The following is a 13,575-nucleotide window of genomic DNA, read 5'->3' on the forward strand; positions in this document are numbered from 1 at the left end:
AGTTGTTGAAAGTATATTATGTAATAATATTATATATTATAATTTATAGTTAATGTAATCTTCAAGTCCCATCTTCTAATCAAAGCATGATAAAGAGTAAAATTATCTAAGAAATGGACTTTCATACCATGAATTTCATTGTATAGAAAGTAGAATAATAAAATTTAAAAAATCTAAAAGGAGAAGAATGAAAATAAAATCTTAAAGTGAATGAAAAATTAAAAAAAAAAAACTTATATAAAGAAAATTTATAGAACTAAAATAAAAACAAAGATAAAAGTTACATATAGTCTAAACTAGTTAATAACTAACACAACAAATAACTATCAAGAAACTCAAATTTCCAGTATATTTTATCACAACTATCACAACAACAAAATATTATATATACAATAATTTATGTGGGAGCAGAACAATGCTATATAAACAGTGATTATGTTTATGCAAAGGAGCACATAATTAAGAAATCTCTTTCTTTCATAATTTCCTTAAGCATGGTAGTGTGAATCTAGTGAGATAAAAAAAAAACAAAGAAACTTTTGTGTAGGTGCCACATGAATTCAAAGGAATTGATGATGGGAGACATTTGTTTCAGGCTTTGGTTTTATCATTCTTTTATTAAATACTTCGAATATGTAACCTTTTGACTTTGTTATTCCAATATCCAATGCTTTGCTTTCAATTTCACACTGCACAATGTTTTTAGTCTATCACATCGAGGAAGAAAATAAAGCAACAAGTGTTGTGCAAATTCTTCCACCAACTTATAAATTGTAATCTGTACAAAAATGTATTCTAAAATTTCTAAAATTGATTTTTTTTTAAATTGAGAATTCAAAATTAAAGAAATAAGCTCTGAAAAAATAAATTTGGAATAGATTTTTGTGTTTCACAGATGAAATTCAATAATAGAACTAAAAAAAATCAAAATTTCATTCTAAAAAGTTTAAATTTGAAGTATAACTTTAAACACAGATTTTTTTTCTTCTATTTATTCATCTTACTAATCTCATTATTCTAATTGTTGGATGTTACACATACATCTACACTGCAAATTAACCCCACAAACTACTGTTTACCAATTTTTTCCATGGCAGAAAATGCCATGAAGCTAAGCATAGATATTACACAGTTAAGGTTAACAATCTTAGGGTTATGAATATGTGCAGCAACCAAGGCTTTGTCACAGTTATCAGCACCATCACCAGCAATTCTGGCATCATAGTTTGCAGCAGAAAGATCATTTTTCATCTCACCAAGGGAATAACTGAATGCTCTTATCACCCCATCATAGTCAGAGGTTGCACACTTTTCAATGGCTGGAACATGTTCTTCCTTGGCCAACCCTTTAAGATAAATTTTCCCTTCTAATCCTTTCTTCAACCCCAGTTTCAGGATTGCCTGTGAAAGTTCAGTGAAGTTTTTGGCATGGACGATTTCAGAATCTCTTCTCAGGACTTTCTGGCACAAGGTATAGTCTTCTATGGTTTCATTGCAGACTTTGTCAATGAGGTCAGGACCAGCACCAAGTACCCTGTGATGAACATGAGATCTTCTACCCTTTGTTGGCAAAGGAGATTGAACAATGAGGATCAAGCAAAGAGTCACTAACATGGAACATAGTGTTGAAGAATTCATTTTTGCTAGGGTTTCAACCAAGAACAACTATAGGTTGCAGAAGAAGGAGATGGTGTAATCACTCTTCAAGATGTTTGCTTTTTATAGCATTTAAATGTTGGAATTCCATGTATTAGAAATTAAAATATTTTATTTTTTTTAAATAAGTAGAAAATTTATTTTAAAAAATTGAGTTAAACTTATAATAATTCTTTTAATATAATATTAAAATCATTTTAAAAGACTATATTTAAGCAGTAAAAGACTAGATTTAACTGTTTTACATGCAATTTGTCCACTATTCAATATAAAAGCACATACCATAATTTTTTATATCTAATTTCAAATAATTACTTTACTTTAATAATGATATAAGAATAGTAACGGTCAACTAATACCAGATAACTGAAACCATCCTCAAGAAAAGAATTAAAAAGTATTATATATAACAATATTCAAATGCAAACTTTATAATATATATTATCAAACAATGTGTGAATCAATCACTTTTTCTTCAAAAGCAAATCTAACGGGTTTCAAATTCAAATTCTTATGTTTTTACCTTTACTTAATATATATAGTTTGATATTAGTAAATGTTATGATAATTTTTATTAAAGTTGTGAGATATAACAGAGACTGGTCCAAATTGGTATATCTGGGGCTTGACCCCTGCTTTTTTTAAAATTTTTAAGAAATGTAAATATATTATACCATATAATATAATTTAAAAATATAAAATACTGAGATAATTAAATTTTGGAATTATTTTTTTATTTGGTTTATAAATTAATTTTTTTTATATCTAATATTATTGATAAATAATTTCTTCATCTAATTAATTAAAAATATTTTAACTGCTAACTTTATAATGTAAATACGTACTCAATAAAAAAATAATTATTTTCTCAATTTTACAATTTTAATATTCTATGAAATGTTTTACTTAATGTTCTTTTTAACGTTGCTAAATCACGTGATAATTAATGTACTTCAAATAACTATATGCAATATATATTAAATGAAAATAGAAAAGATAATAGTTTAAATTTTTGACCAATTTCCGAAAAATCTAAAATCTATCATCTTGGAAATAGAATGACACTTCTCTCCATTTCTATATTGATTGATTATTTAATCGAATGCTTTAGATTAATTATAGTTTAAGAGTAGCGTGAGAAACTTTAATAGCTTTTTAAAGAAACAATTAAAAATAAACATAAAATATGGCTGTACCTTTACCTGTACTTTTATTTTAAATTAACAATTGCATCACATTTCAGCCACGTAGCAAATCTATATATCTTTAAAATTACGGATTTGTAAAAATATGTTAAGTATTATTAATATTAAACATTAGTAAAATTATTTTTGTTATAACTTTTTTTTGTAGAAGTTATTAGTCGTAATACAATTTTATTAATAAAAAATACTATTAATAGAAATAAATTTGATAAATTATTATTTATAGAAAATAAATTAAAAAATATTAATAATTAGAACACGCATGAAAACAAAATTGATGTGAAATAAATAATAAAGGAAACGGAAACATGGTCCTTATTGTATACTGTATTTTTTTTTCTCTCTTTATTGTATTTGCAAGAATCACCCAAGTCAATAAACCTTTCTTTAAAATTTTGACTCATTATTTTCTAACAAAATAAGATTTTTCTTGAAAATTTGTGTTCAAACATCTTGGCTATTTCGTCATCGGTTTTAGAGTTAATTGATCTGTGAAAGACCATACAATTATAAATTATTTCAAGTTAATTATCTTTTAGAATTAGGAGAATTAATGATGTTTTTATATTTTTATAATTCATTCGATTCGATGTATAAGAGATTGCAAAAGATTATACTTACTAATTATAATTACAATGAGTGAGTGAATATAATTATACATGGATATTGTAGGTTGCCATGAATTTTATTTAGAGAAAATATTTAATTTAAATGAATTTTAGTATATCTAAATTATTTTAAATAATTAAGTATTGAATATAAGACAACGCTTGTGGTGATACATATATTTTAAATAATTTATTATATTTAAATCATTTCTAAATACTATATGTTTAAATAACTATTTTTAAGTTTAATTATTAAAAAAACAAGGATTAAATATGAAATATAAGATAACATGCATGATCATATATATATTTCTTTATTTTATTTAAATGTATAGAGACAACAAACGTAAAAGGACACACATGGTCGTACACATCTCTAACCAATCCTAATTTTTTAAAATACATGGAATTATAAACTACACTATTATATTTAAAGAGTTAGTATCAAATTTAGTTATAATAGAAGAGTTATTACTAAAATAGATGGTGCGTGAGACCACACTTATGTTCAATTTACATTTATGTATAAAAATAATGTCAATTATACCCTATATCAGTGTAAAACAAATTCCATTGGAAGCCTTTCTAATATTTACATAGTTAATTATATTTTCACAATAAAAAATTAGTTAATTATATTTTCACAATAAAAGATTATAATCTTTTATATTATTGAGACTTGAGTCGAGCTTCATAAATATTATTTTGCACCATACTTGATTAATTATCATTCCACATCATTATGATATTCGACTATTTTCAATTATTTGTTTGTTTTAAATCTAGAAATCACAATGTTTAATTAGTTATGGATGAATACTAGATTCTGAAGATAAGGTCCAACTTTTGAGAGTGATTATCCTTGATTCTTATTTATGATTCTTATTTATAGTCTTTGCGAAACATATTTTTTTTTTATAATTATCTTCTTTAAAACTTAAAAAACAATCCTAAATTATAGATAATAAGTTCATTCTTAGTTTATTACAATTATTTTTTTTTTCTTGTGGTAACAGGAACACAAATAAAATTTACTTCAAAATCATTTGTTTGTAACCTTGTTCCATTACCTAGAACATTTATTTGATAAATGTTTATTAAAAACATTATAGAAGCATTATAGCTACATTAACTTTTAGTTGAATACAACGAGTGAATCCATCAACATCCAACATCATTCAAAAACATTGATGTAAACTAAAATATTAAGAATGTGTATTTGAACTTAAATAAGTTTTTTATTCAGTATAAACGGAAGTGATTAACTTGTTTTACACATCGACCAAATGTTCTCTTAACAAATAAAAATAAAACTATAAACTTTAATCAAACTTCAAAAAATCATTTTCCTATCGCGTTCCCGTCCAAAAAGAATTAACTTCAACTCTTAAAATGAAAATTTGAACAAAAAGTAAAAAATATATTGAAATCTTACTATAAACCTTAAGAAACCTACAATGGTGGCAAAAAAATGCCAATAAAACAAAATATTTTACTAATTTAGTGTGCATTTTCAATCTTATTGATCTTATTGTCAATATAATCCTTGATAATCGATAAATATAATAGATTTTACAAATCAAAAGGTGGAGTAGAACTTGTAATATTGTGATAGGTACAAAATTTTTGAGAAAAAAAAGAAGAAACATTTAAGATACATAAGAGAACACTATTGAGAGAACAAATGACAAAAAAAATGTGGCATGTCAGTTCCAGGTGTAACGTGCTGCATTTGCCACGTGTCATGCTCTATTAACCACAATAACCACGTCATTGAAAAAAATCATTGGTTAGGTAATTTTATGAAATGTAGTTTTCTAATATTTTAACAAATTTTGTGATTGTGACACGTCTTTCCTTTCAGTTAATTTTTAAGGAGTTTCCTTTTCAATATGTTTTCTATTTACAATTATCAAATCCAAATCGTACATTATAAAAATCAGTTTAAAATTTCACTCACATCAATTGTTTGTTAATTATCAAACGAGTTTATACAATTTTAATGTCGTAAAAAATATTTATTAATTTCATAAAAAGTCCTTTTAATACTTATACTAGTTAAGTATAGATAATTTGACAGATGAGTGATTTGTTTTAAATTTAATTATTTTTATTTATCATATTATATTGCAGAAGAGAAAGAGAAGGTGTCTGAAGAGAGAAACACTAATTATAAATAATTATCCTCAAAATAGTGAAATTAATATATAATCACTACCTAATTGATTAAATTAAAAACGAAGGATGAAGTGGTGACAGAAACTTCCATTTTAACGTGAGAATCTGAATCAGCAAGCAAAGAGTGCGAACTTTGGCACTAGTGTTAGGTAATTATCAAAAACAAGGTTCGTTAAAGCACTGTGAGTAGTTTTCATCTTCAATACGACACCGCTAATGCAAGTCCTCGTCGTCGTTTAACGCTCTCGTTTTCAGTTCACGGAGAAAGATAAAAAAGCGTTGAAACGAAGCATCTCGAACGCTGCGAGATCTCAAACCCGCGCTTTCGAAGCGTTTTCTGCGATCAATGGAGTTCGACCCGATCCCAATCGGTTCGTGCTCCAAAGAACACCAGGCGATCTACAAGGACTGGTTCAATTGCGCTGATTCAGGTACACTGCATCACAGCACAACACATTTTTCAGTGGCTTTTGTGTTCCTTATTTTTCGTCAGAAAATTCACCGAAACACTTCGTTTTTCAGATAGCGATGGCCGCATTACGGGGAGTGATGCCACCAAGTTTTTCTCCATGTCCAATTTGTCTCGCCAAGATCTTAAGCAGGTTTGTGTTCTCCCGTTTTTCTTTGCTGTCGTTGTTTTGCCTCGAAACATGAATGAATATAGGTGAGAATTGGATGTGATCGAAATCATGACCAAATTTCTAAGATACTATATGATTGCTTGCTTAGTGGATAAAGTGTAAAGTGATAAAAGTTGAGCTTTATTAACATGCCCTACTCCCTTTATTTTCTCCTCATTAATGAAATAACGCGAGGCGAATGAATCGACACTGGCTGTGTTGAATACCCACCCCACTTTAAATTTGTTCACCTCTGGTAGCTTTATCTGACCGAGTATAACTGCCTCTCATGAAGGATACCTGTAGTCACTACAAAAAAAATAAAAAAAACAAAACAAAGTTTGGTATTTCAGTGTGTATGCAATTGTAGAGAAAAGATAAAACTGAGATTATTTGATTTTACAAATCGGCCAATTTTGGTTTAATGTTCACTTATCATCTCATCATTTCATACAATAAGTAACAAATGTTGTTTGCTTTTAATTTTAATTTGCTCTCTTCTGCCTTTGCTAGCAATCGTGCATAGGTGAACTTTGAACTTCCCCTGCCTTTCCTATCTTAAATTCCTCTTCATTTTCAATTTGCCGAGGCAGACTTAGTTGCTGGTTTTGAATCAGTCATCTGATTTGTGAATGCCTCATATTATCCAGTTCCTACATTGGTTTTGATTTTTACAATTCCAATTCAAAACTTAAGCATTGTAGGTATAGAGAATTTTATCCTGTTATTGAAATATATTGCTAAATATTGCCACTATTTAAATTTTTGAAACTTTTGTATGAGTGAAACAATTTAATTACGCATATGACATGACATCTTATCATTTCATTATAATATTTATTTTATACTGATAATGTACTGATTTTGAACTCTTACAATATCTCATATAGAAGTCTGCTTCGGCATAGTCATCTCTAACAACTGAATGGTTCAGGCAGTTAATGGTTGTGTTTTTAATGTAATATACTTGCCGATTATTATCTATTTTCTCTTCTTTTCTCTTTCTTTCTTCCTAACTAAAATGTTTATTTGTTTGCTTCTGTTACCAAAATAAGGTGTGGGCTATTGCAGATACAAAGCGGCAAGGATATCTTGGTTTCTCTGATTTTATCATTGCTATGCAGGTAACAATGTTTATACATTTTTTGAACATCAATGTAAATAAATTTCCAAAATCTTACTCATTTGAATGAAATGTAGCTAGTTTCTTTGGCTCAATCTGGGCACGCAATAACACCCGATTTGCGGACTAGTGATGGTAAGTTATGTATGTTTAGGTTTGTCTTATTACTTTGTTTGAATAACATTATAAAATTGTATTAGTTTTTAATGCACATTCATGTTGCTATGCCTGTCTACATATGTTGATTCTGAATGTCTTCTTGCGGATTTAACCTAATGGAAGTTTTCTTTTATTTCAGTTGATTTTACAAATCTGAAACCTCCCGTAATGGATGGTTTGGATGCATTACTAGTTGTAAGTATTTCTTTCTAATGTCTTCTTTTACAGTGTAAACATTTTTATGCTTATTTTGTGAAAGTTCTGACCACTCGAATTTGTTTACCCAGAAGAAAAAGAATAAACATAAAGAAGTTGACACAAATGGTAATATATTTTTCTCGTTTTTCCAAATATGGGCATTCATATTGATTTTATTTTCTTTTTATATTCTTTTCTTCTGAAGATCTAGTCTAAGTTCAGTAATTACAGGTAGTTCACAATTGCAGCCATCACCATCAAGTAACTGGTTTTCTTCAAAATCAACAAAAAAGGCAAGCATTCTGTTGCTGTTAATTTGATGGATTCTTTGTTCATCATCCTTACCTTCCAGTCCACTAGAAAACACACTGAATATTCATTTCAAGTTTTAAAATAATGACCAACTTGATTGTCCTTCTTTACCTTCTCTAGGTTGTTCTGGTTTGGTTTAGTGTCATCTTGATCTTGAAAAGTATATGTGAGAGACATCTGTTTTGGTTGCTCTGTGTCTTCTATAAGATGATGAACCAAATATATTTAGGTAATTATTAGGATCCTGAAACCTACCTTATTATTTGATTTCAATGCATGTGCTTAACTTATTTTAGCCAATATGAAGCATGGACACCCCTCTTTAATAGCGTGTCCCTGTGTCTGTTACCCGTATGACATGTGTCAGATACTCTGCTGAAGTATCAAATTTAAAGGCTGTTATTTTGCGGCTCCTACACGACTCTATCACAGCACTAATGAGAGTAATGTGCAATATTGTCGTGTCAGTTTATAAATGGTATTATATTTTCTTGTTTCTTCTTTTTGGCTTGACAAAATGTGTATTTTGTCTCGTGGAAATCTAAACAGCTAACTTTGTCTCTAATATTTTATGAATCAAGTTAACATTATCCTAAAGGTCATCATCCTACATATATGTTCTACAGGACCTTTTATCTGTATTTGTTACCTCTTTACTATTGGCAGTTCTTTAAAATTGTCAAATATTTCTTTCATAAGTCTTTTTACTTGTATCTGTGATACATTTGTTCATAGGTGCCTCTTTCCTCAGTGACATCAATAATTGATGGCTTGAAGAGACTCTACCTTAACAAGTTGAAGCCATTAGAAGCCACTTACCGTTTTAATGATTTTGTATCACCATTACTGGTGAGTAAGTTATTTTGTTTAGGTTGTTACTTCGTTTTGAATATCTACAAAGATATACAATTATTATTTTTTACTGATTGTAATTTTTTACATTCTGTAGGCAAATAGTGACTTTGATGCCAAACCAATGGTTATGCTTTTGGGTCAGTACTCAACTGGTAAAACAACATTTATCAAACATCTGCTTAAAAGTAGTTATCCAGGCACGTGATTCTTCTTTCTCTATATACCCATATGTATCTCTTGCGCCTCTTATATCTGTTTTTTGAACAAATAGTTCTTTATCTCCCTGCAACAGTTTCCTACTAATCCTTCTGATTACTATATGAACAAAGTATTGAATGTTTTCAACGTCTGTAAAATAGGAAATGCATTTATTTATTTTGATATTCTTTTGCAAAACTTTAGGAAGCTTAATAGGATGATATAGCATTACTTTTGAAATATATTGTTACTAATCTCTGTTATGTTTTTCCCCATAAATGTTGATAGGAGCCCATATTGGACCTGAGCCAACAACTGATAGGTTTGTTGTCGTCATGGTACGTGCTAGCCAAGCCGATTCTTTCTCATGACTCTATTATTGCGTTCCATGTTTTCTCAGTTTTAAACATATAAATCAGTTTGGCTTCTAAATCATGGAAATATCCAACATCTTGGCAGATGCTATGAATCGCCAACTCTGCTATTTCTTGCAGTATTGGAGTGCCAGTCAGTCATGCTTCAAACACTAGCATTCCTTTGATATTCGCATGAGATGCTATGGTCACTACCCGGTGTCCAATTAAAAGATTTTTTTGAAGACTTGTTTCTTAACTCAGTCAACTGACACCTAAATATGGCTTTAGACTTCAAGGCACTGGACTGCTAAAAATTGAAAAAATATTTTAACTTTCAGAAATCAACTTAAAATATAAAGAGTAGTATAAAAATATTTAAAATAAACAAAATGCTAATATAAACTTTTGTAGGGAAAATGTAAAATAGTGCTTCTTAAATTTATTTTGTTAGAATTTAACAAGTTATTTTAGAGGGTGAATATAGAAATTCAGAATCTCAATTTAGATATTTTGTGTTTCATTTGAGTTGCAAATCCTAATGCTCATACATATATGTGTATACTGACGTGTCTCTGTCTATGTTTCATAGTATGGAAGTTCAAAAACTTGATTGTGGAACTATGTAGTTTGTACTGTAGCATTAGTGCCAAGATTTGATGGTTTTGAATTATTTTCTTAAGGCTTAAATATGTTTTTAGTCCTTTAACTTTGGGACACTTTCTTTTGACCCTCCAATTAAAAAGTTTCAATTTTTAGTCTTCTGATTTTTTTGAAATGCCTTTTATAGTCCTTGGTGTTGTATATTATTAACGATGTTGATGTGGCAAACAATGATTTACTCAACATTTACCAACAGGGTTTAAACATGGTTTTTTGAAAGTTCATTAAATTTTTGTTAACTCCATGCAAGGAACCTATATCCTTGCTGCCTACACCCAATCATGACTCTTTTCTAACCATTCTTTGACAATGGGGTTGAAACAAATCTGAAACAAATATGCGCAACAGTCGGAAGCCCCCATTAGGTTGAGAGAAAAGAGATAGAACATATTTACGTGTGAAACTCACAATACTAAAGGGAGAAGTTGGGAATTCAGTAAACACTAACCACGAGAAAAGAAAGGGAAGAGAACAATGGCATGTACCACTAAAACCTCACACTAGTTAGCTTCGACATCAATGAAGTTAAGAAACCTACTGCATCAGGCTCTTCAGAAGGATGAAGCTAACACTTTTTGTTCTTCAATAGCCAAAGGAGCAACAGTGGAGAAAAAAGAGCAACAATGTTTCATTTTGAAGGAGGAATATATTTAGGAGAAACAGGAGGAACATGGTTAAGTTTTATGTGAAACATCAATCACAATGGACTGGGTTTACAAATTTACCTTCTCCATGACTAGAGAGTTAACAAAAAATTTAATTAACTTTCAAAAAACCATGTATTCAATCAAACCTACGTCACAAAAGTTAAGTAAACCGCCATTTGCCATATCAATGATGCCCACTACTTTTGCCTAACAACAGGGACTATAAAAGGCATTTCGAAAAACAAGATTAAAAGGTGAAATTTCTTAATTTGAGGCCCAAAAGAAAAAGTGCCCCAAATTTGGAGGACTAAAAACATATTTGAGCCTTTTCTTAGTAATCCTTTATCTTTTAACTAGTAAATGGTACTAATGTACAGTCTGGATCTGACGAAAGAACAGTTCCCGGAAATACTGTTGCTGTCCAAGCAGACATGCCATTTAGTGGCCTTACAACTTTTGGCACAGCATTTTTATCAAAATTTGTGTGTTCACAAATGCCTCATCCTGTAAGTTGATCTAGATCTGTTCAAAAATATTTACAAGATTTTCCTTTATAGCATTTGTACTTGACTCTTTCAATTGTCCAAAGCTACTAGAACACATCACATTTGTTGACACTCCTGGAGTTTTGTCTGGAGAAAAGCAAAGGACACAACGAGCATATGATTTTACGGGTGTAACATCTTGGTTTGCTGCCAAGTGTGATTTGATACTCCTATTGTTTGATCCTCACAAACTTGACATCAGTGATGAGTTCAATCGTGTGATATCATCCTTACGGGGGCATGATGACAAAATTCGAGTAGTTTTGAACAAAGCAGACCAAGTTGATACACAACAAGTAAGAGCTTGAATGGTCGAAGTTCTGTTATTTATTTTTTGAATCCTTCACAACCTACTCCAGTGAAATCTAACCTATATTTGTCCCTATCTGGTAGTTGATGAGGGTTTATGGAGCCTTAATGTGGTCACTTGGGAAGGTGCTGAAGACACCTGAAGTAATGCGTGTGTATATTGGGTATGTCGCATCATTTATGTATATACTTCTCTCTCAATGTTAAAATGTTGTCCTTGTTATAGATTGTTTGGGAGAGTACTTGTTGCTATAATTGTAAGTTTTTTGAGATTCTTTTGTACTGCTCATAATCAGCCTTCTTTTTGCAGCTCCTTCAGTGACAATCCTGTAAATGATGCTGCCACTGGTCCACTTGGTAAGGAACTCTTTGAAAAGGAACAGGATGATCTTCTTTCGGATCTGAAAGATATACCAAAAGCAGCTTGTGATCGAAGAGTGAGTTATTTACTTAACCAAATTTATTTATTTTTATCATAAAAATAGTTTTCAACTAAAATTAGGGTACTTAGGGTGTGCTTGGTTGTTTTTTCAGTTTTTTAAAACTATTTTATAAAACATTTTTTAAAAGCTAATGTTTAGAAGTTAGAGTGGGGAAAGATTAGTTTCGAAAACAGTTTTAAAAATCTACTCTAATCAAATATATTTTTTAAACATCAGGAAACGATTTTTTTTTTCTAAAAAGAGCCCCTATGCTTTCATAGCTTTGCAAAGAAATTATGAAGATTAAAGGATAGATATCTGGGACAGTAGATCTGGTGAAACCAAAGGAAGTCAGCCTTTTGATTAGATTTTTTTTTTGAAATTATAAAAAGAAAAGTAATTTTATCTGCTCTTTAGTGTCATTATGTCTATAAACAGGTTTTATACAATAGTCTGCTTTTCCGGTTATATAAATTCTTTAGTTGCATCTTGTAAATGGTTATCTCATTTTCAATTTCAGTACCGGTTTATATTTAATTTGTTGCAGTGACCTTTCTGCATAATTAATTTGATCATATCTGTATAATTGACTCTTGTAGATCAACGAGTTTGTAAAACGAGCCCGAGCAGCCAAGATACATGCGTATATTATCAGTCATCTTAAAAAGGAGATGCCTGCTATGATAGGCAAATCTAAAGCTCAGCAAAAGCTCATCGATAATTTGGCAGCTGAATTTGGAAAGGTATGGATCTATCTGTATATCCTCTTTGCTTATCTGCTTGTCTCAGACAACACTTATATTGTATTCACATGACTGACAAATTTGAAACAGGTGCAAAGGGAGTTCCATTTACCTGCTGGTGATTTCCCAAATGTAGAGTATTTCAGAGAGAGATTGAGTGGTTACAATATTGATAAGTTTGAAAAATTGAAACCAAAGATGATACAAGCAGTTGATGACATGTTAGCTTACGACATTCCTAACCTCTTGAAGAGTTTTAGGAATCCCTATGATTAAATTTCTGAGCAATTGAGTCAGTGCTACATTAGATTAGTGATAGCGACGTTTATAGCACAAATTTTATGGGGTGTTTGTGCAATGTATGTTCGTCATGGGATCTTTATGTGCCATCCGATGGCTTTCTTTCTACCTCGTGAAGTTTTATTATTCAATTTATGTTTTATTTATTTTGTATAATTTGTCTTCTACAACGAAGTTTCCAGTCAGAAAATAAAGGGAAAGCACATTTTACTTGCTTGTATCAAGCTATGTTTAAAATAATTGCAAATGAAGGTAAAGTATGTGTAATTCATAAAATAGTTTATGAAACGCGTGACATTTTTTTCTTTCTTCTTGATATGAAAAGGGATTAATGCTCGACACTCTGGTTTGTCTATCGAAATTCGATGCATTCTGTCTTTCATAGTTGGTGATGGTGATTGTAGCACCTTCAAATTGCCCCTTCTTCTCTTATTCTGGGTTCCTATACAAATTGCTAATAGAATATGGGTTCAAGGTTGCA

At 30.0% G+C, this 13,575-nt stretch overlaps 2 protein-coding genes across 5 annotated transcripts; one reads left to right on the top strand and one right to left on the bottom strand.

Moving 5' to 3' along the window:
* Positions 1-1,008: 1,008 nt before the first annotated feature.
* On the bottom strand, positions 1,009-1,675 carry LOC137825444 (uncharacterized). Its single transcript, XM_068631111.2, has one exon. The coding sequence runs from the start codon at positions 1,636-1,638 to the stop codon at positions 1,069-1,071; it is 570 nt and encodes a 189-aa protein (XP_068487212.1). The 5' UTR covers positions 1,639-1,675; the 3' UTR covers positions 1,009-1,068.
* Positions 1,676-5,702: 4,027 nt separating this feature from the next.
* EHD1 (EPS15 homology domain 1) lies at positions 5,703-13,314 on the top strand. Of its 4 annotated transcripts, none has more exons than XM_068628420.1 (17): positions 5,703-5,814; positions 5,903-6,078; positions 6,170-6,249; positions 7,323-7,391; positions 7,468-7,525; positions 7,689-7,744; positions 7,837-7,873; positions 7,979-8,040; positions 8,795-8,908; positions 9,009-9,111; positions 9,401-9,450; positions 11,153-11,281; positions 11,365-11,616; positions 11,714-11,793; positions 11,940-12,066; positions 12,651-12,794; positions 12,885-13,314. In XM_068628420.1, exons 2-17 carry the CDS (start codon positions 5,994-5,996, stop codon positions 13,068-13,070), a joined length of 1,632 nt encoding a protein of 543 aa, XP_068484521.1. In that variant the 5' UTR covers positions 5,703-5,814; positions 5,903-5,993; the 3' UTR covers positions 13,071-13,314. The 4 variants fall into 4 exon arrangements, with proteins under 4 accessions (XP_068484521.1, XP_068484522.1, XP_068484523.1 ...); XM_068628421.1 differs by having other exon boundaries at positions 5,703-5,796; XM_068628422.1 differs by having other exon boundaries at positions 5,750-5,829.
* The last annotated feature ends 261 nt before the right edge of the window (positions 13,315-13,575 follow it).

The sequence above is a fragment of the Phaseolus vulgaris genome, chromosome 8 (genome assembly GCF_051622355.1).
Source record: "Phaseolus vulgaris cultivar YP4 chromosome 8, ASM5162235v1, whole genome shotgun sequence".
Taxonomy (NCBI): domain Eukaryota; kingdom Viridiplantae; phylum Streptophyta; class Magnoliopsida; order Fabales; family Fabaceae; genus Phaseolus; species Phaseolus vulgaris.